General features: G+C 43.4%; 2 protein-coding genes across 2 annotated transcripts; both read left to right on the forward strand.

Moving 5' to 3' along the window:
• Nucleotides 1–250: 250 nt before the first annotated feature.
• Nucleotides 251–7,258, forward strand: LOC308678665 (uncharacterized protein; the record flags this gene model as incomplete). The annotated part of the gene is made up of 6 exons (XM_081345895.1): nucleotides 251–331; nucleotides 2,196–2,382; nucleotides 2,670–2,751; nucleotides 2,849–2,927; nucleotides 4,968–5,042; nucleotides 7,068–7,258. The coding sequence occupies 6 exons, from the start codon at nucleotides 251–253 to the stop codon at nucleotides 7,188–7,190; spliced, it is 627 nt and encodes a 208-aa protein (XP_081202021.1). The 3' UTR covers nucleotides 7,191–7,258.
• A 3,037-nt stretch (nucleotides 7,259–10,295) lies between these two features.
• LOC308677114 (CDP-diacylglycerol--inositol 3-phosphatidyltransferase-like) lies at nucleotides 10,296–21,955 on the forward strand. The gene is made up of 7 exons (XM_081343278.1): nucleotides 10,296–10,305; nucleotides 10,455–10,549; nucleotides 11,508–11,642; nucleotides 14,837–14,990; nucleotides 16,672–16,753; nucleotides 18,310–18,391; nucleotides 18,496–21,955. The coding sequence occupies exons 2-7, from the start codon at nucleotides 10,507–10,509 to the stop codon at nucleotides 18,645–18,647; spliced, it is 648 nt and encodes a 215-aa protein (XP_081199404.1). The 5' UTR covers nucleotides 10,296–10,305; nucleotides 10,455–10,506; the 3' UTR covers nucleotides 18,648–21,955.
• Nucleotides 21,956–26,787: the final 4,832 nt, after the last annotated feature.

A 26,787-nucleotide genomic window follows, 5' to 3' on the forward strand; every position in this document is an offset into this window, starting at 1 on the left:
CTTCTGCTGAGAGGAGGCCTTGTTTTCTTCTCAAAAGTTCTCCTTTGACAGTCCCAGTGAAGAAACGTTCTCCCTTTCAGCCTCCATTTCAGCTTTCATCCAGACCCTTCAGGATCCATTCCCCACATCCCACCCCAAACCATTTTCCTTAAGATCCAAAATGGAAAAGAGCTCCGGTTTGGAGATGAACAGTCCTCCTCAGCCTGATCAGAGCCTCCCGGGAGTTTTTGCCCCAAGAATCTCCGAAACCATGGCCGAGCTGCTTGTCAACACCGTGGCTGGTACTGCCCAAATGGTCCAGGTCTCTGTGGAAGCCCAAAAATCTGCCCAGGTACGTCCGGTTGACTTTCCAGCCCGGCCCTAAAGAGGAGAAACATTTGGCGTCTGTGCAAGTGAGAATTCTCTCTCTGGTTAAAGAGAAAGGATTCAAAGATTTGTTTATTTTTTAGTCGTGGCCCATCATAAAACAACATTAAAACCACAATGGTTTACAGGTAGTCCTCGACTCACGACCGCAATTGAGCCCAACATTGCTGTTGTTGAGACATTTGTTAAGTGAGTCTTGTCCCATTTCTTGCCACAGTTGTTAAGTGAATCACTGCAGTTGGTAAGTTAGCAACCCGGTTGTTAAGTGAATTTTTAAAAGCTATGCAATACTTGGTGTTGGTTTTTTAAAATCATTTTTATCTGGTCCCTCGAAGTTGACAAAAACAGAATTGGGTTTAGCATCAGCACACAGCTCTTAGCAGAATTCAAGCTTATCCCTTCCATAGGATGAGCTGGCCAGGATCTCCTAGATCCCTTTACTATTAAAAGATGAGCTAGAAACCTCCTTTTGGAAGCATCTCGCAGATAAGAGGCCCCTGGCTTATGCTCAGAGGCCCCATCGGCTCCATTGACTTTGCTTGTCAGAAGGTCACATAATGTGATCACGTGACCCTAGGATATGGCAACGGTCGTAAGTGTGAATCAGTTGCCAAGCATGATCATGGGGATGCTGGAAAGAGTGTAACTGTGAAAAACAGTCGTAAGTCACATTTTTCAGTGCCACTGTAAATTTGAATGGTCACTAAACAAACTCTTGTGTGTTGAGGACTACCTGTACCATCTTTCCAATTGTAGCAGGCGAGCCTAGGAACTGTGAAAAAGGAATAAAAGTCATTTATTCATAAGCCAAAGCTATCCAGTCCTTCTATCCCTGAAACCTATTCATACAAACAGTAATACTGAAATGAGAAAAGAATTCTGTGCAGCGTAAGATACGAGGGTACAGGTTAGTCCTCGACTTACGACTGCTTGCTTAGCAACCATTCATGAACCTACCTTGGGCCTATGTGCAACACGAATCTGAAGTTCTGACAGTCACCCCGCCCCCTGCAGTCACATGACCAAACTTTGGTCACTTGGCAACACAGCCACATTTACAGTCATTTGCAGAGGCCCAGGGTCACGTGACCGGCTTTGCAATGGTTTTGCTGAAAATCGGCATGTCCAGTTTTCGGCAAAACCACACCCATAGCAAACCATTAGTTGGCTTAACAGCTACAGTGTTTTGCTTAAAAACTGCAGAAAAGGGTCAGTATAATTGGGTCAGTCACGTGACCGACTCGTTTTATGACCACCACAATTTATAACCTTGATGGGCAGGCGCCATTACAGTTGTAAGTCGAGGACTACTTGCTTAAATGTCCATATGTGAAAGTAGTATTAATGAAAGTGAAAAGGTGAACGGATCAACCAATAATCCAATTACAGGTAGTCCTCGACATGCGACCACAATTGAGCTCAAAAGTCTGTTGGTAAGCGAGACAGTTGTTAAGTGAGTTTCATCTCATTTTATGACTTTTCTTGCCACATTTGTTAAGTGAATCACTGCATTTAAGTTAATAACACGGTTGTTAAGTGAATCTGGCTTCCCCATTGACTTTGCCTGTCAGAAGGGGATCAGAGGACCCCGGGACACTGCAACCATCATAAATATCAACCAGTTGCCAAGCATCCAAATTCTGATCATGTGACCATGGTGATGCTGCAATGGTTATAAGTGTGAAAAATAAGTCACTTTTTTTTTTACTGCTGTTGTAACTTGAGCCACGAAACGAATGTTGTAAGTCAAGGACTACCTGTCTACAGGAATAGTCTTCCATAGGAAAGCACAGGGCTCCAAGTTGATCTGTCTCCCCACTTTTTTTCAGCTAGCTTGTTTCCATGCAGAGCACGCACTGACCCAAGCCCGCCTGAGCTACATGGCAGCAAAGGGGCTGGCTGAGCGACTTTTAGGATTCTTGAGCCCCCCTGACTTCCAGGGACTCTTCCAGATACTCTCACAGCCCCCCATGCCATATTCTGAGTTTTGCACTATCATCCGACGGACAGAAAATGGTAAGCAACTGCCCAGCATTGCTACTTCCTCTTACTCTGGAGTAGTACCACTGTACCCTCTACCTACTACTTAACAGCCCCCGCTCATTGTCAAGAAATTCAAGTCCTTCTAAAAGAAGGTTTCTCAACTTTGGCAACTTTAAGATAAGCAGACCCCCCCCAACTCCCAGAATTCCCCAGGCAGCCTTGGTGACAGGGGAATTCTGGGATTTGAAGTCTATTCATCTTAAAGTTGCCAAGATTGAGAAATTCTGTTCTAAATGCATCTCCCTTCTTGCCACCCCTAGCCCTCCTACACCCCGTTCTCAAATGCAAGCCGGGATTCCGAGTGCGACGGGAACCCAGCCCAGGTTCTGAATGCAGCTGGCCGTAAGTGACTTTGTGGAAGGAGCTGGGGTTCAGGGTTGCTTATGGAGACAAATCTCTGGCCTATCATTTCCATCCTGGTTCGATCTTCTTTTCCCAGACCAGACATTGCCGATGATGGTCTTCAGAGAGGGTTTCCTGATCTCCAGTTCTTTAAACCCTGTTGTGTCAGCAAAATGGTAAGTAAAACACATCCATGCAGACTTGAAAACGTCTGCAGTCAAAAGTTCCATTTTGTAGTATCTGAAGAGTAGGGTTTGCTTGCAAGCGGGGCCAGTTGGGTTGCTGTAGGAAGGACCAATCAGATGACAAGTGTCCAACCTTGGCAACTTTAAGACCTGTGGACTTCAACTCTCAGAATTCTCCAGCCACCATGGCTACCTGAGGAATTCTGGAACCTGAAGATCACAAGTCTTAAAAAGTTGCCAAAGTTGGATAGCCGTCAATTAACTCTGAGACGGAGAGCTATGTTCCACTGCCTTTGTAAAACATCTGACAATATTAAATACATGTGCAAGAAAGACATGCATACTATAACATGCACCGTTTGAACCAACTGGAGAGGCAGTCAAAACTTAAATTGTACTTGAAGTGGAGATGAGGATGTGGAGGAAATTAAGCAGTCCTTGACTTACAACCAGAATTGGGACCAGAGGCAAGGCAGTTTGTTAAGTGAGTTCTACCTGATTGGGCCACCTCTTTTGTCTTGGTTATTAAGCCCATCCAGCTACGCCACTGACTCTGCTTGTTGGACGTTGGGTGGGAAAGCCACAAGTGATGATTGCTGGCTGCTGGCACCATGGGAAAGGTATACCAGCTGCCAAGCACCCAAATTCTGATTACATTTTCATGTGGATGCTGCAACGGTTATAAATGAGAGAAAAGGTCACTTTTTTCCACTGCTGTTGTAACTTTGAATGGCCATTAAAAAAAAGGTTGTAAGACTACCTGTACTATGGCTTTCTCATCAATAGAGGTTAGTAAAAAGGAGAGGTGTTCTCCAGAGTGAGCTTTGCACATACCCACTTGGAGCAGGAGATCAAAGGGCAGCAGGTCTGAGAAGTCCATACGCCAACCAGAAGAATGCTTGATGGATGTGAATCACCTTTCAAATACTCCTTGTGCCTTGCTAACATAAAATAACCCTCAAAGCTGCATGGGAAATTTTTAAAAGAATTTCTCTAAACAACAGGGAAAATATTAAGTACTGTTTAGACATGAAAAACAGTGAAATTCTTAGCGCAGTGTGCCCTTTTGCCAATCCGAGATGGAAAAGTAGATTAATATCTATTTATGCATAAGTAAAAGCAAGGTCTCCCATGGATACAAGGTGAGGGACCCCTTAAAGGGGAAAAAAATCTCTTTAGATATACAAACATATTGGATTCGGAATGTGTTCCTCAATTGGCCAGCATCATTTGAGTCATCAAGCCTCTGGAGAACATGCTCAGTAACTTTATATGTTCCCTGTAACAATTCATATCATCCCATAATATCCTTAGCATGATCTTGTTAATGCCTAATTACAGGAGATGTGTTTGCCATAGTATAATGAGTTTTCAGGTTACTAAAATTCAACTTTCTGGGCAATTTCTATCTCTATTCTATTCTTCCTTCCTTACTTCAAAGAACTAGACACATTAATCAAAGGCACTCCTTGTTACTCAAAACAATTACTCAAAAAAGCCTCCTGTTCCCTTCAGTAGAGATCCACGATGAGAGCTGATATAGGTTAATTGTAAGAAAGGACTCTGGACACAGGCAAAACTAGAAATAGGAACTAAACACAGCTGAACCATGATTTCTTTAATCATGGTTAACTGAGTTCATGCAGCAAGCCATAAACCAAGAGCAGACTGGGGCCTACTTTTTGTTTTACATCAGATATAAAGAATATTCTATTATGGGGAATAAAATGAAGCATTCAGATTAGATGAGAACTGATTTGTGATCCTTAGTATTTACTCTGTAATAAGATCAATGGAAAAATAATTGTGTAGATAAGATCTCTTGTATGGGCTTTCTGTTCTAATAGGAAACTGTCCCTGTGTATAAAGTGAAGACTTCTGTGGCTGGGATCTTTTAGAAATTGATCAGCCGAACCCTAATGAAAGTTGGTTCAGGAGTGGCTCAGATCCAAGGCCACAGAATAGGACCAAGAGGGATGATATTCTGTAGGTGATCCTCATCCCAATGTTTCCTTGTTACTCTTATCACAGAATGACAACAGGACAGATGAAGAGGAGAATCAATCAGTGGAGATTCGAGACCAAAATCCGTCACACCACAAAAAAGTAGGACTCAGTTTTCATTTAATTTCCTAAATTACAAAATGCAAAAACGTTAGCCTGAAAATTTCTTTTCCTAACCTCTGTCTAAATGGCATTGGGGAGGCTGCCTGTGGAATAAAGCTAGCACGCTAAAGCCTAAAGGTTTCTTACAACACGAACTTGAGAAAAGTAGTACGTTCTTTCCCAATTATATTAAACGTATCTCTAGTAACAGGATCATACTACTTGTATTTCGTCGATTTTTGATCCCCTTATTTAAGGTTCTGTTTACCATTTCTCTATCACCTGAGTATATCCACTGATCTGCTTTGTAATTAATTTTTGTAAAAAACACTAAGCCTGTAAAAACACTAAACCCACTAAAAATCAGATACTGTGTACAGGCTTTTCAAACTCTTATCTGTTTTTTTCTACATCAATACATCTTAACACATTAAGCAGGGGTGTCAAACTCAATTTCATTGAGGGCTGCATCAGCATTGCGGTTGCCCTCAAGGGGCCGGGTGGGTATGGCCTGGGTGGGCGTGGCCTACTGGGTGGGCGTGGCTAGAGTGCGTATGGCCTACTGGGTGGGCATGGCAAGCTCTACATCGTTCGCATCAAGGGTGCCTATGGGGGCCTGGGCAGGAGTGGGACAGATCTGAGGGTCTCTGGCAGAAGGAGGGTCTCTGGGCCAGGGCCAAGGAAATGGGGGCTGTTCCCTCACTGTTTCCAGGATGGCTTCGCGGGCCACATGAAACCACTTCGCAGGCCGGATCCGGCCCCCGGGCCTTATGTTTGACATGTCTGCATTAATGCCTCTAGGTCAGGAGTCCCCAACTCCTGGTCTGTGGACCGGTACTGGGCTGCAGCATACCAACAACCGGTCCACACAAACAAGGAAAACCCATTCACAGGATGCAGGCAGCACACAAAACCACACCTCCTCCGGTCCACGCAAAAACCTTTCTCCACAGAACTGGTCCCTGGTGCCCAAAAGGTTGGGGACCTCTGCTCTAAGTGAGATGGGTAGGATATACTTTTAATAAATAAATAAACCATCTTCATTTTAAAATTGATTACAGGAAGTCCTAGACTTACAATCATTTATTTAGCAACCATTCAAATGTACAGAGGTGCCGAAAAAGGAAACTTAGGATCAGTCCTTACGCTTATGACCATTGCAGCATCCCTATGGTCATGTGATCAGTATTTGGGTATTTGGCAATTGGTATGTATTTATGATGGTGACAGCATCCCAGAGTCAGGTGTTCACCATTTGTGACCTTCCTAGCCGACCCCTAACAAGCAAAGTCAATGGGAGAAGCCAGATTTGCTTAACCCCAATTCACTTAATAACTGCAGTGATTCGCTTAACAACCGTGGCAAAAAAGGTCACAAAAACAGGCACAAATCACATAATAACCTTCTTGCTCAGCCACTGAAATTCTGGTCCCAATTGTAGTCATAAGTCAAGAACTACCTGTACAACTGGGAAGGCCTAGGATCATGTGATCGCCTTTTGAGACCTTATGACAAGCATAGTCAATGGAGAAGCCAGAGTCACTTAGCAACTGTGTTACTAACATCTGCAGTGATTAGGGCAGGGGTAGGCAACCTTGGCTTTTCTGTGACTCGTGGACTTCAACTCCCAGAATGCCTGAGCCGGCATGGCTCAGCTTGGAAACCTCTCCCTTTCCCCCCTCAGCATGGCTGGCTCAGGCATTCTGGGAGTTGAAGTCCACGAGCCATAAAAGAGCCAAGGTTGCCTACCCCTGCACTAGGGCAATTAAGGTTGCAAAACAGTGCAAGATTCACTTAACAATTATCTCACTTAGCAACCTCAAATGCTGGTCGTGAGTTGAGGACTACCTATATTCCCCACTGCTTGTGATCAAGGTAGTGAGACTGTCTGCCAAGAAAGAAATAAAACTGCAGCGGGGTGGAGGGTGGGGGAAGTGGCACTTGGGACTCTACAGTATATTGTTCCTTCCTTCCTCCCCCACTTCCTACACTGCAGATCCTGATCTGTTGTCTGTCTCCCATCAGGTTGAGTCCGGCAAGTTTCTGAGCAAAGGGACTCTTTGCAACACTGCCCCCCAGCAGGAGAATTTCGACAGTGACACCACCATCGACAACCAGCCAGATACCACAGCCAAGGATATGGGATAAGTTGGCTGTGCCCAGAGCTGCATGTTCTGGGTACAATCCGAAACCGTCAGCTTGAAAGCAAAGAAAGAGACACCACTTTCCGTTATTAGTTGTCCAGCATTATTGCAACAAAGGTTTAGCTGGACAGAAATGTTATAATAAGTCATTTGCATTTTCTTCCCAAGAGCCGTTCTAGCTCAATGCTGACCCAATCTAAGAAGAGATATGAAGACTCTCCCAAGGTTGTCACCTCTTCCCCCACCAAGTAAATATAAATAAAATATAAATGAGACAAACCAAATTCTAGCCATTGCTCTTTTATATATATAGCCAGAATATTTATTTGCAACTATTTTGGCAATCAGGAAGCATCTTGGAGCTTATTTTGCTATGAAAAACAACGAAAATAAAAGATCAGAAAAAGGGGGAAATGTGTATGTGGGGGGGGGGAAGGCAGGATAAAAGGAAGAAGAAAAAAAAACCCGTTGACTTTTGACTCTTTCCTGTACAGGTAGTCCTCGACTTACATCCACAATTGAGCCCAAAATTTCTGTTGCTAAGTGAGATATTTGTTAAGTGAGTTTTACCTCATTTTACAACCTTTCTTACCACAGTTAAGTGAATCACTGCAGTTGCTAAGTTAGTAATATAGTTGTTAAGTGAATCTGACTTAGCTTGTCAGAAGGTCGCAAAAGGGGATCACGTGACCCTAGGACAGTGCAACCATCATAAATACGAGTCTGTTGCCAAGCGTCTGAATTTTTATCATGTGACCCTGGGGATGCTGCAATGGTCATAAGTATGGAAAACAGTCATAACTCACTTTTTAAAATTCTGTTGTAACTTTGAACAGTAGCTAAACAAACTTGTAAATTGAGGACTATCTGTACAATCAAGTATTGACTACCATTATAGCCTCAAGTTTTTGTGTTATATTTTGTTACTACAAGCCATTTCTATATCCACACAACTATTCAACGTTCACACTAAGGTCAATGTTTGTTTCTTTTTTTCTTCTATTTGGAGCATAAAGTTTGGAAGCAATTAATCTATATTTCCATTGTATTTTATTCCATAATAAACTTTAATAAAAATTAAGCTAGAAACATGTGTATACATTTAATATTTGTTAGTTTGAAAAGTGCTCTCAATGTGTGGTTTTTGGATAGACCGACTAATTCAGTTCTGCTACATCTACAAGGTCAGCTGTTCAGTAAACAACTGTAACAGATGCATGAAACTACAGCATTCAATACCAACAGTAGGCTGGATGGCTAAGTTGAATAAATTGATTTAACCCTAAGGTGGTTTATTTGGCCAGGTTCAATGTGTGGGGTAAAATCAGCCAATTGTGGTTTATTCAAATAATCATAATTAAGCAAACTGCTTAGTATAATGAACAAATCCAGTCAATCTCTTTCCTTCCCAGCTGTTGGTTGGTTGGTTAGTACATTTTTATTCTTATAAGTTACTCAAGATGGCAAATATACATAACACTTCCTTCTCTTTTTCCCCACAACAACCATGTGAGGTCGGTTGGGCTGAGAGAAAATGACTGGCCCAAAATCGATTGTTTATTGATCCTGTAGGTTGGATTACATAGGATATTCAGATCTAGATGTTTGGAAGGCTTCTCTAGTCATCTTCTGTTCTTCTATCAGGGCACCATTTGACAAGAAAAGTCACATTTGGTGAAATTTTCCAATGTATACATTGTGTTCCCACGCCATATATTTTAAATCAATATGTCCAAGTGACATGTAAAATTACCGATCAGCATATACTATTTTCAAATTAAAGGCTTTGTAAAAAGAAAAACTAAGAATTTTGGATTTAAGTATATTTCCCTTATCAGTCTCTTGAAAATCTTTTACAACCGCTGTGTCCATTTCCAGAATTTTTTCAAGTCCATTTTGTAAGTCAATACTTATTTTTTTCAAAAAAATATTCAAATAGTAAAATTTTCAAACCTCATGGTAAATGAACAGATTTTTTTTATTTTAAAAAAGATAATTTATTTTTTATAAAGCAGCAAATTAGGTGAAAGCATTAAAGATGGATCATTTCTGTATTCCCAGAACTGTGAACACACGATATTGAAACCATCGCTCTCAAACTATCTTCTCACAAACAATTTGAAACTTTGATGAGAATATAAACAGGGTGGATGGCCTGAATTTTGCTCAGAAATTATAAGAATCTTCATAGAATCTGCGTTTGATGTCTTCGTTTTGCTTTCCTGTATTTGGCTGGGCTAGACATCAGGATCCGCTAAGGCAGCGTTTCCCAGCTTTAGCCATTTGAAGAAGTGTGGACTTCAACTCCCAGAACTCCGTAGTCAGCAATGGGGTGTTCTGGGAGTTGAAGTCCACACATCTTCAAATGCCTACGGTCGACAAAACCCTGCACTAAGGGAACCATTAAGAATCTATAGTGACCATAAAAAAATCATCATTCTTCCTAAAAAAAGCGTCTTTTGATCTCTTCCGATTTGCAAAATTCGCTTTCCAAATTTGAACTCTGCAGGCGCTCTTGCAGCGGACTAAGACCAACTAAGTGTGTGGGGGGGAAACGTAGATTCTCTCTCACCTATCTAGCCTTTTTTTAATAATAATAATAATAATAAACCTTTATTGTCAAAGTACAACATGTGTACATTGAGATTAGCTGAGCCTCCCCCCCCCGTGCTCTCTCCCCCCAACACACAGTGAATAGACCAGGGGTCTTCAAACTTGGCCCTTTTATGACTTGTGGACTTCAACTCCCAGAATTCCTCAGCCAGCATAGCTGGCTGAGGAATTCTGGGAGTTGAAGTCCACAAGTCATAAAAGGGCCAAGTTTGAAGACCCCTGGAATAGACTTTCGAAAGTCGGACTAAACCAATCCGAAATGCTGGGGGAATCTCAAGGACATTTACTGCAGCAAATGCTCTCCGGGAGGGACAGAAAAGAAAGAAAGGGAGCTCCAAATAGCAATCCTGAAGCTAAAGAACCAGACCGGCGCCTTATTGAAGGAGGGGGTTATCACCTTATTATTCATTATAATAAAACGGCTCCCCTTTCCCGATTTAAAAATGGCGTTTCCTGCTTCAGAGATAGTCCAGACCAGGAAGAGGCAGTGAATCGCCTGAACGTCTGTAAGCAGGGCGGCTTTTTTTGCTCTCCTCCTGCGAGCAAGAGGGACCGGGAGGGGTGGGGTAGGGACCACTGTGGCGGCGGGAGGGCTCCTGGGAGGGCTGCGATGGGTGTCGCCTGATCTCAGTCTCGCCTTGGACCTGGGACCAAGGCTGGTTTTGCAGGGCATCACCGATCTGCGCAGAGCCGCCGCCGGCAGCAAGATGAAGCAAGAGAATATATTCCTCTTCGTTCCCAACCTCATTGGTGAGTGATGGGATGCGGGCCAGGTAAAGGTAAAGGTAAAGGTTCCCCCGCACATGCGTGCTAGTCGTTTCCAACTCTAGGGGCCGGTGCTCATCTCTGTTTCAAAGCCGAAGAGCCAGCGCTTGTCCGAGGACGTCTCCGTGGTCATGTGGCCGGCATGACTAGACGCCAAAGGCGCACGGAACGCTGTTACCTTCCCACCGTAGTGGTCCCTATTTTTCTACTTGCATTTTTACGTGCTTTCGAACTGCTAGGTTGGCAGAAGCTGGGACGGGTAACAGGCGCTCACTCTGTTACGCGGCACTCGGGATTCGACCCGCCAAACTGCCGACCTTCTGATCGACAAGCTCAGCGTCCTAACCCACTGAGCCACCGCGTCCCTCAGGCGGGCCAGGTAGCCAGTCCCAAAATGCTGGACGTGGTGGACCTGCTTATATTTTCGCCTTCTGGCTCTGATCTCTTTGCTTGACTTATTCTTTAATTCAGTGTTTCTTCAACCTGGGGTGACTTTAAAAATGTCTGGACTTCAACTCCCAGAATTCCCCAGCCAGCCAGGAATTCTGGGAGTGGAGATCCAGACATTTTAAAGTCACCCAAGGTTGAGAAAAATAGCTTTCCTCCATTTCCATTTCATTGCTCTTGCAGTGATGATCCTGTCCCTAAGGGAAGCCACAAACAACCTGATGAAAACACCAGCAAACAGCCCAGCCCCTTATTTGATGGTTGAACAGATTGTACTTTCTCCCAGAAAAGTCTCTAAATTAACATCTTCCTTGTTTCTTGTCTATGTGACAGGGATTTGAGAAATGGGGGGAATTCTGCCAAGAATATGGGGAAGGGGAATGTGGATGATTGTAGGGTGGATTTAGCTGAAATTTGGGGAGTTGGAGACTATAGTCTCTGCATGGGGTGCAGGGTTGAAGAATGGTGGCTTATGTTGCTTGCCTTTCCTTTGCAGGTTATGCTCGTATAATCTTCGCTTTTATTGCTTTTTATTATATGCCAACTTCCCCCTTGCTGGCATCATTCTTCTACCTACTTAGTGGCTTCCTTGATGCCTTTGATGGTCATGCTGCCCGGGCTCTTAACCAAGGTAGGACTGGACTGTGGCGGGGTAATAGTGCGGGAGGAAGGAAGGGAAAGAGAGGGGGGGTGCTGGAAGAAGAGAGGATGGGAAAAGGAGGGAGGGAAGATGAGAGGGAGGGGGGGGGAAGAAGGAAGGGGAAGAGAGTGGAAGTGACAAAGTCTTGGCTGTCAAACTCCATGTTTTTTGCTTTACTTCCGAGAGCATCACCAGCTCTCTACAATTCCCATTAATGGGGACCTGATCATTTTTACCAGAAATTGACCTTGGGACTTTCATCTTTAAAATATGTGATCCACCATTAAGCCCTTGTCTCTTTCCCAAAAAGAGAACTGGCCTATCACTGTGGTTGGTTACAACAGGGAAGCAATCTCAGTATATTTTTAAGTTGACTAGATTGTCGTTCATGCTGTCTCTCCCCTGCCTTCTTCTCAAATCTGTTATTTAGGGGAGAAGATCTTGAATCACCTCAGAGAATTGTTTGATTGCTTTAGAAGGGATTGTTTGAGAATTCTTCTCTATAGCTAAGGAGCATTTTATAGTTAGAAACATTTAATTCATGCACATTTAAATGAAGGTAAGTGCAAACCTTACCTCAAGTATGTAGGGAAAGGATTCTGCCTCTAGTATTTATATCAAAATATGAATGTTAGATTTTGTCAGCTTTTTTCCAGTCAAGTTATATTTCTATAGGTGATAAGTTTGCTTAATTGTTTGATTTAAACAAGGATTTGCTATAACATCTACCTATTGGGATTTATTGAATGAATAGCATATAAATATTTATAGCAAATAAATTAAGAAGTCTTATAGTCTAAAAATTCCAATAAAACAATCTATAAAATAAATTGTATATGTGAACATGAAAGACAAAGTCCCTGTAAAAAGCTGTAATATCTGAAAGGAAGATTTTAAAATGGCTTGGTTGAGTTCCTTTCCTATGGCTTCCCTTTATCCTATCACTAATTAAATAACCAAGTAATGGATTAATCAAATAATTAAGCTTACTTAAGTTAAACAGGCTGAAGAACAACAGGCTGAAGAACAGCTTTTATCCATAGGCTCTTGAATGGGAAATAATTTTATAATTTTATGTATGACTGACTTGCAAGGCCGGTGTGTTGTGCAATTAGCTCACATGGTGTAACAAGATGGAGGGTTTGTTGTCACTGTGAGTTGTGGTGGTGGGGGCACGAAGGGAGGCTCAGCCAATCTCAATGTATACATGGTTGTACTTTGACAATAAAGGTTCATTCATTAAACTTCCATTTGTACCTTCGGATTTGTCATGCTGGTCTCCAAAAACTTTCAACTCCCCTATTGAAATTCAGGGGGAAAAAAAGCAAATTAACAGCTTTCTACAAAAACATGTTTAAATTACTTATCAAGCTATATAACCCATTCCAGCAGTTTGGGCTGTTTTTTTACTGAGATATCTGAAACAAAAGACATGTTGATCCTCCAAGTCAAAAGAAATTCAACAACCATTTGAAGAAAGAATTAAGATAGCTAGGGAATTCTGAGAGTTTTGGGCCAAGACCTCAGGGGCTACAGTGCCAAGCTGAGTATGGTCATTTTTCTTAATAAGGTAATCCTCATGAATGTAATAGAACTTGCCAATTAAATTCATAACCCGAGGATTCATTCATTGGATCATGTTAAATTAACGTGATCCCTCACTGCTTTACCCAGTCCATTTGCTAATCGAATGCACAGGTCATTAAGTGCACATGAGGTATCTGAGGGTGGGAAAGACCGTGGGGGGGGCTAGTGCTTCCAGCCACCCAGGGCCTCCCCCGATCCACTGAGATATCTCATGCTTCCCTCTCCCCCTTCCTGCCCACTGGGTCTCCACAGGCACTGGCCCTAGGGAGACTCACTTACCTTTTGAAGATCTTGATGATCAAGTGAACTCTCTCCTCTCCAGCCTCTCTGCTGTGGTTCCTTTGCCTGCTCCCGAGCACTCCAAATGCAAAGCGCTGAGAGCCGAGGCAGAACGGGAGGAGTGGGCTCTGCTCAGCTTGGCTGACCCACCGAGGCTGCCTGTGCAGGATCCCTGTTCCACTTTTTGAGCGCCAGGCAGCCTTGGTGAGTCTGAAGGAGCATGAGATCGTGCTTCCAAAGGCCTCCGTCCCTTTGCAAAACTTTTTGGCACGGAGCACAGAGGCCTGAAGGAATGTGAGATCACGCCCACCCAAAGGCTTCTGGTCTCTGCACCAAAAGCTTTTGTGAAACGATGGAGGCCTGAAGCCACACGAGATCGCACCTCCGAAGGCCTCTGTCCCTTTGCAAAAGCTTTTGGTGTGGAGAACAGAGGCCTTTGGGGGGGGGGTGATCTCACACGCCTTCGGGCCTCCGTCCTCCAGCCCAAAAGCTTTTACAAAGGGACAGCGGCCTTCGGAGGCGCGATCTCGCACTCCTTTAGAGTCACCGAGATTGCCCGGTGCTCCAAAAGCAGACTGGATGTCCTGCACACGCATCCTCAGTGACTCAGTGAAGCTGAGCAGGGCATGCTTGTCCTATTCTGCCTCTGCCCTCATTGCTCCACTTTTGGAGCGCTGGGAGCAGGCCAACCCTGCAGCAGAGAGGCTGGAGAGAAGACAGCTCGCTTGAGGAGAGAGAAGGAGCGGTCAGCCTGTTCTGGAACTCTGGATCTTCGAAAGTTAAGTGAGCGATCAGTAATGGGGTGGGGAGGAGCCGATGGGCTAGCATAGCAGGGCCAGTGCCTGTTAGGTCCCCGTGGGGAGGGTGGGGGTGGAATAGGCAGGGGGAATGTTGCAGTGTCTCTGCGGTCAGTCGTAAGGGTGAACGACTTCTGTGGTGCTGCAACATTCGTAACTTTGAGACTGTCGTAAGTACTTTGGGGGGTAGTGTCGTAACTTTGAGCTGTCGCTAAGTGAACTGTCGTAATTCGAGGACTACCTGTATTGGACACGCAGTGTCCTTTGAAACTCTTGTTTCAGACTACATTTCAGCATGGAGCTTACGCAACAGCATTAATATTAATTTTTTAAAAAAGGATCAGTAAGTTGAAGTTGGAGCTGAGCTCATGTTGCTATGTATGTGATTACGTGTATGGTTCCCCCTTTTTATGTGCTTTTTTTTCCTGTTGCTTTTTACTTAATAAAATTATACTAAAAGGCACAAATGAACGAAAAAACCCCAAGCACTGTTCCTCTCCTAACCTATGGCCTTCCTCCTAGGAACTCGCTTTGGCGCCATGCTGGACATGCTGACTGACCGCTGCACTACTATGTGTCTGCTGGTGAACCTGGCTATGCTCTATCCAGAGTCTGCCCTCTGGTTTCAGCTGAGCATGAGCCTGGATGTGGCCTCCCATTGGCTACATCTCCACAGGTATCGGCTGGGGAAATAGCAGAGCTGAATGCAGTTTATTTAGCTGTCTTATCAAATTTAGGTAGCGATGCAATGCTGGCTGGGGAATTCTGGGAGTTGAAGTCCATGCCTCTTAAAGAGGCCAAGTTTGGAAAACGCCGCTCTTAAATAGCGATGGGTAGAATGGCCCTCCTCTACTTAGATCCTCCTCCTCCTCCTTCAAATCCAGTTGAACTTGTAACCCAGTTCAGCTTTGCATTGAAAAGGGGGGTAGACACTTCGCTTCAGATTTAGCGTCACTTGGGTCTTCAGACTGGAGGAGCTTAGGCTTGTGTTGCCTGCGCATTTTTAAAGACCCTTTCACCTTGTAAAGCAGGGATCCTCAACCCTCGGGTTGCGGCCCGTTTGGAATTGGACGGCGTAAGCGGCAGGCGCGCAGCTCCACTTGCACGAGCGACAGGCACTCGTGCTTACATACAAAGTTCTATTTGTGTGACCAGTAGTCCTGGATTTACAACTCTTTGTTTAGTGACCAAAGTTACAACGGCACTGAAAAAAGTGACTTATGATCGTTTTTCACACTTAAGGCCGTTGCAGCGTTCCCCCATAGTCACGTGATCAAAATTCAGACTCTTGGCAACTGCCTCATAATTACGACGGTTGCCGTGTCCCGGGGTCATGTGATCCCCTTTTGCGACCTTCTGACAAGCAAAATCAATGGGGAAGCCAGATTCACTTAACAACTGTGTTACTAACTTAACAATTGCAGTGATTCACTTAACAACTGTAGCAAGTAAAGTTGTGAAAAGGGGGCAAAAGGCACTTATCACTGTCTTGCTTAACAACAGAAGCTTTGGGCTCATTTGTGGTCCTAGAAGTCAAGGGCTACCTGTAATCCTGTACATTTTTTCTGAGACAGAGCTCTATTTGGTGGCTCTTCTGCTGAGTCATGGGTACAGGTGTAGGACTGTATTCTAGATGGAGCTACAAAGTGAGCTGCCTTTCACATCTCTTCTTTATTCCCAAAAATTCTTTAGGCCTTTGGAGAAGTTCTCTAAGTCTCATAATGTCCATCAGATTTATTTGTTTGTTTGTTTATTGCCCATCTTAACCGCTAGAGCCAGGTGTAGGCAACCTTGGCTCTTTTATGACTCGTGGACTTCAACTCCCAGAATTCCTGAGCCAGCATCGCTCAGCTTGGAAACCTCTCCTTTTCCCCTCAGCATGGCTGACTCAGGAATTCTGGGAGTTGAAGTCCACGAGTCATAAAAGAGCCAAGGTTGCCTACCCCTGCGCTAGACCAAACTGACTCCCCTTTATTAATAAACGAATGCATTGCTTTAATGTATTGCAAGGTACGGTGAGAAAGCTTGGTTCTAAAGGACAGCATAAAATTTTTAAAACTTAATAAAATTAATATCGTGTAAAGAGTTGGAAGGGATCTGATGCCCATGAAAGACTGACTTCTTAAGAAAATAAGGGTAAAGGGAGTAAAATTGCAGTTTTGAGGCTGAGTTGTTTTTAAAGCATACACAACCTGGAGAAACGTGATGTGAAAGTTAGAACATGCTTCCTGTGCAGCGGAGAAAGTCGTTCTGGGAGGATTTCATATGGAAGAGATATACAGGCATGTGAGGGGAGTTGAGGTAGAACTGATTATTCTTAATTCCCATTTTAATTTTCTTCCCCTGCCTCCCCTTAGCACTGTGGTGAAAGGTGGAGAAAGCCATAAGAGTATTGACTTAACAGGAAATCCGATCTTGAGAGTGTATTACAACTCACGGGTGAGTGTCACAAAAATTGTCTCTTTGGAGTCTTCACAGCATTGCATTACTAACCCCATCCCAACCTTCCTCTCATTCTGTTTTCTCAAAACCAAAACCCCACTGCAGGCCTTTTCTCGGCAATTTTGTTATGAAATTCTCTCCTAAGATCTCTCTCTTAATTCAAAATGCTTTGGAGAGAAAGCACCACTGGGGTGATTTCTCATTTTTAATGAACAATAGAGTTGTGTTCAGTAAATTTTCCCACTCCCACTGGCCTCCGCAGTAAGCTGAATTGCAATGCAAGCTCCATCTGTCATTTAATTGGACAGAATGGGGGGAGTTTGCAGTGTAACACATTACCATTGGACACACCCCACTCTACCCCATTCCCCCAGTGCCCAAAGTCCGCTATGGAAAGAGATATTTCCAGCCATGTCAGTCGCTGTTCTAGCATGTTTATTTTCATGAATCATTTCCTTCAAATGGGAGGAAAAGTGGCAATTTGGTAGACTTCCAGTGAAGCTAATTTTAAGATGTTGACCTTGACTATCAAGTGCTTAAAACCTATGTAAACCAATCTGTATCATGGTTGAGTGATGCCTCCTTCCCATTTGAAGTGAGACCAGATTCTTCTGTGGGATGGCACCAGTGTTATAGGATCCCTTACTAATCAATTTGCTTCCCGAGGTTGCTTGTTTTCTTGCAGATGTTTCATTATCCAGCTAGGCAACATCATCAGTGCTAGAAGCACTGTTTAGCACTGATGTCTAGCACTATCTAGTACTGATGATCTTACCTAGTTGGGTAATGAAATGTCTGCAAGAAAACAACCAAGCTCAGAGAGCGCTATGGACCCCACAGTTCAACCCTGAGCCACAAGTATTCTCTTTTGTTGATACAATTTGCTTCTCTTCTTCCATGTTGCTTAGATGGCCATCCAAGCCATCTCTTTCCTGAAAGGGTTATCCGACTGCTGTTTTTATGAATTTTGTGCATTCTGGAATATTATTTTTTATCGTATGCAGTAGGTTATTTTTTTAATATAGATTATTTACATAGAAAAAGGGGACGCGGTGGCTCAGTGGGTTAGGGCACTGAGCCTGTCGATCAGAAGGTCGGCAGTTTGGCAGGTCGAATCCCGAGTGCCGCGTAACAGAGTGAGCGCCTGTTACTCGTCCCAGCTTCTGCCAACCTAGCAGTTCGAAAGCACGTAAAAATGCAAGTAGAAAAATAGGGACCACTACGGTGGGAAGGTAACAGCGTTCCGTGCGCCTTTGGCGTCTAGTCATGCCGGCCACATGACCACGGAGACGTCCTCGGACAAACGCTGGCTCTTCGGCTTTGAAACGGAGATGAGCACTGGCCCCTAGAGTCGGAAACGACTAGCACGCATGTGCGGGGGAACCTTTACCTTTACCTTTTTATTTACATAGAAAGATGTTTCCATAAAGCCATCATGATTTGTCGTGCAATCCCAGCTGATGCCCTCATAAAGGCCATCTGATTTAAACTGGCTTTTGTTGGCTGCCATTTCTTGCCTGATTTGATCTGATGTAGTTTCTCCTTCCTTTCAGCCTGTTCTTTTCATTATGTGTGCTGGTAACGAACTCTTCTATTGCATGTTATACTTGTTGTGTTTCGGTGAAGGGCCAGAAAGTAAGTACAGAAAGCTGAGGGGATTGAGGGGGAGGGGAGGCTTTAGGGCTGAAGAACATGTTGGATTTTTCCACCCTTCTCTTTTTTGTTCTTCTACTTTGTAGTCCTGTCAGGATACGCTGGACTCTACCGCCTGATTCTGTGGGTTTGTAGCCCCATTGCCATCACCAAGAGCTTCATCAGCTTAATTCACTTGGTCTCGGCCTCGTGCAATATGGCTGCCTTAGATGCTGCTGAACGGGTAAAGAAGATGTAGGATTTCAAAGTTGTGGGAAGGAACTCCCCTAAGTCTTCCAGAGAGATCAGCTCCCAATCTTCATGATGAAGGAATGAGATCTTTGCCTCTGATCAGTCACTCCGGTTGTACAGTTTTTCTCTGATGTGTTCACTTCACCTTCCCATGATGCTTTTGTAATATCTGTGTAGGGCAATAGGGTAACTCCTGCTCCTCCTGGCTTCTTCTGGTTTTACTCCCATAATAGTATGAGCAGTTGAGTTAAAAATTGGCTGTTGAGGAGGATCCTGATCTACCCTTTTTAGGGGCAGCTGAAGAGCTTGTGGTTTTGGAATTGAACGCTTTTTTACCTCACACTTTTGGGGTATCTTTGGGGAGAATGAAATATAGGACTGCACTTGTCTTGATATAATAAACCAAACTAGGATTTTGTTGCCTAAAAATCAAGAAGATCACATCTGAACACCTTTTGAAACCTGGACTAGGGTTTTTTGTGTTCCCAAACCGTATAGGAGCAGATCTCTGAAGAGGAGAATGTATTAATCCCCTGCATTCTGCAAAGATACCATTAGGAAGTCATTTATTTTGGACAATATGAATACGCAGCTTTAAAAAGGATATAGTATTGGTAGGCTCCCTATTGACCATGGAGGTCTTAAGATCATATCTTGCATTATTTCCTTGGAATTATCTCTGAATGTTCAGTTTAACTTTTGCGCTTTAGCTCATGACCCAGATTATCTGCTCTTTTCTCTTGTAAATTTTTTTTAATTAGAAATACATAGACCAGCGGTGGCAAACTGCTTCATTTCTCAAGCAATTCAGATTGACTGTAGCTGACGGCTGTACTTTCCTTTCCTTCAGTCATGTCCTTGGGCTGTGCAATATTGAAGTGAACTAAATAAGGACAACTTTCAGCATCGGTTTCGCCCTTCTGGAGTCCTTGTCTGACTTCTCCACCACGATTCTGACATTTACCAGTGGCAGAGATGTATTTACCTATTTATTTTCTCCAAGATTCTGAACATTCAGTACTTTTCTGAGGTAGTTAGTAACTCGTTTATACAGACAACCGTTTTATCTTTCTTTCTTTCCTCATTGGTTTCTGCATTAGCGCATTAGCAAGCTCTCCTCCTGTGGCTTTCAGCAAGAGGTTTACATTACCGTGGTAGCTCCGTACCTATTAAAGCTCCTCTTCTTCCTTTCCCACAAAAGCTGGCTTTTCGTGCTTGTATTAGGACCCGGAGGTCAAGAGAAATAAAAGATGGAGATGATGGAGGCAGGGTTTTTAATTTATTTTTTAAAAAATTATGGCTGCCCACGGTAGACACATGGTAACTCTGGGCGGCTTACACAATTAGAAATTCACAGCATAAGCACTACCTTGGGGCCAGAATAGAAGAGAGAGGCCAGAGCCCTGGGCATCGCTTAATCATGTGGCTGTATTGAAGGAACCAAATGTGAAGACTGTCATGGAGAACATTTTGACTGAGCCAAATTAGAATGCCATGACCTTTTGCTTAAACTGCAAGGAGGCCTCTGAAATTGAAATGGTTATTTTTGGTCCTTCCTTGTAATATTCTCACCCTGTCTCCTCCAGGCAGGGGCTGATCTTAACAGCTCTCCTAAATCCACAGTGGTGTTGCTGCACATTTCAAACCTGAGTGTCTGCATATTGTATGTAGATTTTTAAAGTGTAAAACTGTTGTCCGATAAAAAAAACGCAACAACCTCTTTCTCTCGCAACAAAATTGAGGTTGTGATCATCTGATTGTCTTGATTTGGTTGTCTCTGGTTATTTGTGGAAGGATCTGGATGGACAGCCAAGTATAAATGTGGCAGATATTCCTAGCTCAGTATTTAATGGTCTTCTGGAGACCAAGAAGATTAACCACCTAATCAATGGGGGAATAAATGTTTTCAGTAGAGCAGAAGCCAACATTCGTGGAGCCATAAAATAGGCTGATGTCTGCAGATTAAGCCTCTTTGTCAACAAGACCTAAGGGAGGAAGTCGAATGAAGATAAAAGAGGCAGTCTGTTGCCCTGCCAAGACCCAACTCTTGCCAAGACACCTCTTCCATTCCCAAGAGGCTGCAGAAATTAAAGTCAAATTGTTACATGTCGCTTTGTTTTCCTATCTTAAAGGGCCTAAAGAACCGCATTTGAAGAGAGAAAGGCCTTGTTGCCATAGTTGCTACTGTAAGTTTTATAAAATATCTAGAACACTTTGCAGCAGTGATCAGCAGTTTTTCCCCCCTGTAGTGTTACAGATGCCCCAAAATATAAAAGAAGTGACTAAAAATCTGAAATTTTGATCATCTTAATTTTTTTAACACAGTAATCATTTTGAGGGTCTGTGAACTTTAAAGCTAACTCGCGCTGATACGGAGAGAGCCTGCAAAAATCTGCATTAAAGATTAATTCCTCTCTTACGGGATAATGTTCTGCCCAGACACTGCACTTATTAAGATGGACTCAAAGGTCCACTAAAGCACACACAGTAATCTCAGATGTGTATACAAACTCAATGCAGTCGTGCTTAATGCTAAGTAGGGCTGGGCAACGTGATAACTGGGCAACAGAACTTCCAGATGGCTACCAATTCCTTCACTTGCTCAACTTTTTAGAAGGCACTTAATAAAAAAAAATAAGCTATTTAAAAATAGGAAGGATACTGCAACAGACCAAGTTAATATATTTAGATGCAGTCCTGCCGTTGAACCTCACCGAAGTGCTCAATTTATCCTCTGGTAAATTATTGGTTTGTGACTGTTGTGTCCATCATTTTGTAATGTGGCCGGAGCTGTTTCCAAGATTTCTACAGCAAACTTCCTTTTTTGTTCCATATGTCATTTTATGCTCTGTGTCTGTTTGCATTGAGACATTGGCTGGGGAGGACGACATTTTTCCAAATCTTGGCTGCATCTGTTAGTTGCATTATAATTGCTGAGGGTTGCTCACTTCTCCTGGGGTCTTACTTAAAATTTCTGCTCCAGTAATTCCAGCCGTCCATCTGAAAATGCCTGGTTGATGTAGAAGCCAAAATTGTTGGTACCCGAGGCTACGTAATTGCTGGCTGTGACTCATAGAAACAGAACAATGTGAGAAATAAACACATCTGCTTTAACAAGAGTGTGCATTTTTTATTTTTTTTATTTTTTTCATTTTCATTGTGGATTTTAAAAGGCTGTGAATTTACACAAGGCTGGTGACGTCATATGGCTTGGACGTCCCCCAATTTTCTCAGAAGAATCACTTGACACCACTTCATGCATCTGAGTTTATTTTACTCGATTCATGCGTTGATACAAAAGTCTGTAGCAGTTTATAATTTGATCAGGTCCACTCTCCCACCCACCCACCCACCCACCCACTACCTTTATACAAACTGGTACTAAGATTTATAATATTTTGTGAGCCCACCCAACCTGCGAAAGGAATAGAATTCTGAATCTCACCAAGAGGATTGGTGGGCCCCAGATTCAAGACCAGTCTATCCCTTCCTTATTTTGATTGGAATCTTTTTTAATTGATGAGAACAAATCATGTCAAAAGAACCAAATGGGACATGTAAGGAAATAAACAGCAACATCTACAAAATCGTAATGAAACCTGTTGGTCAGGTTTTCGCTCATAACTATATTTGATGAGCAGCGTAGAGCTCAGCCTTAACTGGATGACATCCAAACCTGTTGGGCATTCAATTGTGATGTCTCTTGTCTTCAGGTGATGGGAATTGCAGGTGAGCACTTCTATGGCGACACCAGTTTGGGAAGAGTGGATCTAGATAACAAACTGGATGCTGTTTTAGAATAATGGCACGATTTGATTCTCTGTAGACAGGAAACTCATTGTCCACATATACCCAGGAAGAGAGAGGACTAAATGGATAATGTATTCTGCTTTGGCCCCTCAACTTTGCACCATCAGAAGCACAACAAATTCTCGACAAAGCAGGAAATTAATTTACATCTTACACTTTGGGGGAAGGGGAAGGAAGGAATAAAAAATAGTCTCCCCTGTTCTTTCCCCATAGAAAAGCCTAAATTCTCCTCCCTGAATAGGATATTAAAGCAAAGTTTTATCAGTTAGCATCCAAACAATTGCCCACCCCGATATGAAAACATCTATCAAGCAGCATGTCAAAGATATAGGTTATGTGATTTTCATTCAATAACTGATATGTGTAAACAAAACCCCTTACAAACCAGCCTTTCCTTCATTCTAGGTCCTTCTTTCCTTCCTCTCTTCCCATGGGACTCTAAACATTTCTTTCTTTACCTCTTCACCCAAATTCTACTTGTTACACACTCCAGTAATCTGCATTTTCTCTCTCCTGAGATCGCCCTTGTAGCTATTTCAGTGGATACGATCAAGGAGCATTTTTCCTTTAGCATGGGAGGACAGCAACCAAGGTTGCCCGTCTAAATAATATTTTGGCCTCATATCTTCAGATTTAAGATTAAATTTAAAATTTAAGTCAACTAACAAGTCACCTTGAGTGAGAGAACTAGGATTCGGGGACTGACTTTCTGCTCCAGAGGAGGAATTGGTTATTCCATTCCCCTTCTTGGCAACAGAAGTTGAAATAAATTCCCTTTAAATTCACAGGATTTGGCCCAGCAAAGCCCAGTTTGCTGACAATTGTTTGTTCTCATATTGTTCGGTTGAGGTTGGTCTGTTCTGAACTCTTAAACGGTCCTTTATCTATAAAATTTAGATCTAGGGCTGTGTGAAATCTCAATTTCTTGAACTCATCTAATCCTTTCCTGACCCACCGTCGCTACTGGCACCCACAGCCCTGCATCCCCCTCAGATGAACCTCTTTCCATCCTGAGTGACTCCAAAGCACCTCCTAGCTAGCAGCTCCATCAATTGCCTGTTCCCCAAACTGATCCATGTTTGAATGCTATGATCTTGTCTTAAATCTCACTCCCCTAACACAGTGTTTCTCAAGCCCGGATATGTGGACTTCAACTCCTAGAATTCCCCAGCCAGGGGAATTCTGGGTGTTGTAAGTCCACATGTCAAAAAGTTGCCAGGCTTGAGAAATTCACTACCCTAACGTCTCTCTCTCTCTCTCTCTCTCTCTCTCAACCCTTCCAAGATCCTGATTTCCCTCCCTGCCCCAAATATAAGCATATAAAAACATGCAGACAGAATACTTGCATTTCAACATCAAAATACAACAACCCTGGGCCCCACCCTGCCAGCCGTCCCTTTCGGCCCCCTAGAGATTAACGTGCGCCAAAGAGAAGACTCCTTCCACCAAAACTGCCCTCCCACCTGCACCATGCATCCATCGGGGGACGGGCCATTTTGGTTTTCCTTGGCTTAATTGGACAGGACGGTTGGCAGGGGGGAGCCAGAGGCTTGTACATCGTGCAGATGGGATTAATAGTGGAAGGAGTTTCAGACTCTCCTCCCGCTTAAGTAATGCTCCATGCTGTCTCCCAAGTACAAATTATAAAGGAGGCTGCCACGAGGCTGCTAGTGTCCCATCCACCCACCCACCCCACCCCATCCCCTTTGTGTAACAGTCTGCAGGAAAGCAAAGCCAGTGGGGGTGGGGAAAGAAAAGAAATAAAACTCACATTGTGCTGGGTGTAAATTTAGTGTCTGCTACACACAACTTCTTTGCTGGTGTCCTTCCCTCACCCTGTTCTCCTCCCCTGCCATCCCCACCTCGCCCCCCCAAGTAGATTTTGTCCAATCACATACGTGGTTGTCTATCTGACCCTTTTCAAGATATTCTGTCTTTCTGGCTTGTATGGAGCATTTGGCCTCTCAAGAATAAATTTCTCAGCAAAGCAACATCGTTCAACCTGTCCCTCCCTGTGCTGCTGCGTCACATCTGGTGAGCCCGCTAGGCAGATGTGCTTCCCTCTCTGGCTGGAGTGATCTTCTCTCCATCCAAGGAGGGGTCTGTATCATCCCAGCTTCCTTTCCTTCTCCAAGGATAGTTGTGTTCCCCCTGTCTTGGTTTTTAAACTGAATCATGCAAACTTCCATCTATCCCAGGCTTCCCCCCTCCTTTACCCCCCCCCCCTTAGAGAATGTCTTGCTTTTTTACTTGTTAGTACTAGGTGGTATTATCCCATTCCTTCTTGTCTTTGACTCTTACACTGTGGATAATGTTGACTAGGATCTGTACACTTCCAATAACAGGGGTGCCTTATTTTGTTTTTAATAGCACAGTTCCGACGGCAGATTAGAATTATACGCTTCCTTTGTCCAGCAGAGAAGAAATAATATAATATATATACAGGGTGGAAACATATATTCCTCTCTTATCACATCTTCACTCCTGTATGTATCTATATAAACACATTTATGCTTCCCTCACACATCTTCTTGGTCGCTGCTTTAATTCTGATCCTCACAATGTGTAGGGTTTTTACTCTTCATGGTGAGGGTGAAGGTGTACAGTACGGTAACTCCTCTGTTGTGTGTGTGAAAGAGAGCATGTCGATACGTGTGTGTGTGTGTGTGTGTATGTGTGTGTGTGTGTGTCCTTCCTCTCTCTGCCTTTTCTGCCTTTTAAAGCAACTGAGCAAAAAAGTTCACAATCTCTTATTTGACCAAAGAAAAGGACTGAACAAGAAGAGATACTGAACTTCAGTTTCCTCAACTGGACTCCTCCAGATATTTTTGACCACAACTCCCATCAAGTCCAGCCAGTGTGCACATGACCTCTGGGTGGGTCTGGACTTAGATATGTGAAAGATATCCTGTTTAACGTGCCTTTGATGGCAGATGCTTCACAAAGATTTAAGGGGGTAGCAATCACTGTGTACAATATGCTGGACAACCAAACTATGAATGCTGTGCAGCCTGTCCTTTCCTCTTTAAGTTATTTTTCCCTCCTCAAGTACAATGGGATACTTAAATCTGCTTTTGCACATCAATATTTTATCTTTTGTTTCAGGTAGCGTAAGATCTTGGAACCGTCTTTCCCCACAATTTCTTGGCACGTTTCACAACTCGCCCAATAGCCACCCTGAATTCCTGCTACATTCATACCCCAGCTGTCTCTCACATCTGCTAAATATTTGGGTTTCTCTAAGCAGTGTTTGGCCAAGATTCATCTCTTCCCACAGCCTGATTCTGAGGTTAATACGTCGGTTCACCAATTAAAAGACGCTGCACAAATTCATGCTTTGCAATCCTATTTGTCTGGCTACAGCTGGTCCTTTAAAAAGAGGGGAAAAATGGTCTTTATCTCTTTCATGCTCTCAACTTCTGAATGGGATGCCTGCTAACATCCCCCCCCCAACACTTACTTCTACTACAACCTTCATTTCATTCATTCCAATGCAGGGGTCTTCAAACTTGTCCCTTTTATGACTTGTGGACTTTAACTCCCAGAATTCTGGGAGCTGAAGTCCACAAGTCATAAAAGGGCCAAGTTTGAACGTTCACATTTTAAACATTGCAATCTCACTTTTTTCTGTAGGATTCCCAAGACAGGTATTTCATGTCCTCCACTAGCTCTGTTGCCAAATTCTTCCAACTTCTTTTGCTGTCATTTCACTCTGGTGTGTTGGACCTGTAACATTTTTCTCCGTAAAGCCCATTCTGCCAATCACCTCCTTCTTTTGCTCTGTGTGGGGGGGGAATCCCCCCTTTTTTTCATCTTCACTTTCACACCAGTTTCCACCATACATTTTTGATCTTCTTGTGATTCAAGCTGTTGACTCTCTGTTGGTTTAATTGATTCCTTCAGACAATTTCATTCATTTCGTTGTCGTTTCTTTTCCACTGGTTGATTGGCGGGATGGTGTGTTTGGTTATACAAGCCTTTCTGGATGTCTTATAGGTGTGCAAACACACCTATTTGAATTATACTCCACCTGGATCCCTCATCTTTGAAGTTGTGGTAAGTTGCTCTAAGTTGCTCCATCACTGCCAGTTTGTAAACCAATTCATGGCTCTGAGCCCACTCCTGCACATCCCTGTCTGTTGTCTTTTGTAAACACCACAGAGGAGAGATCAGATTTTCCTCTTTTCCAAGGCTCTTTCTTTTCCTTTGTTCCCAGCAAAAACGTGTAAACATGCTCCCCCCCACTATCTTCATAGGGGCTGTGGGGGGGGGAAGAGCTTTTCTCCAGAAGTTTCTTGTAAACATGGAACATTGAAAGAGTTTTATTTGCTGTTGAA

Source organism: Vipera berus, assembly GCF_964194415.1.
Source record: "Vipera berus genome assembly, chromosome: Z".
NCBI classification, from domain to species: domain Eukaryota; kingdom Metazoa; phylum Chordata; class Lepidosauria; order Squamata; family Viperidae; genus Vipera; species Vipera berus.

What these genes read in the sequence shown, in the direction of transcription:
- LOC308677114 (XM_081343278.1), top strand. Translation starts at nt 10,507, where the DNA reads ATGAAGCAAGAGAATATATTCCTCTTCGTTCCCAACCTCATTG. An exon ending in CTTCGTTCCCAACCTCATTG is followed by an intron (nt 10,550 to 11,507) that starts GTGAGTGATGGG and finishes TTTCCTTTGCAG; the next exon opens with GTTATGCTCGTATAATCTTC. An exon ending in TTTCGGTGAAGGGCCAGAAA is followed by an intron (nt 18,392 to 18,495) that starts GTAAGTACAGAA and finishes TCTACTTTGTAG; the next exon opens with TCCTGTCAGGATACGCTGGA.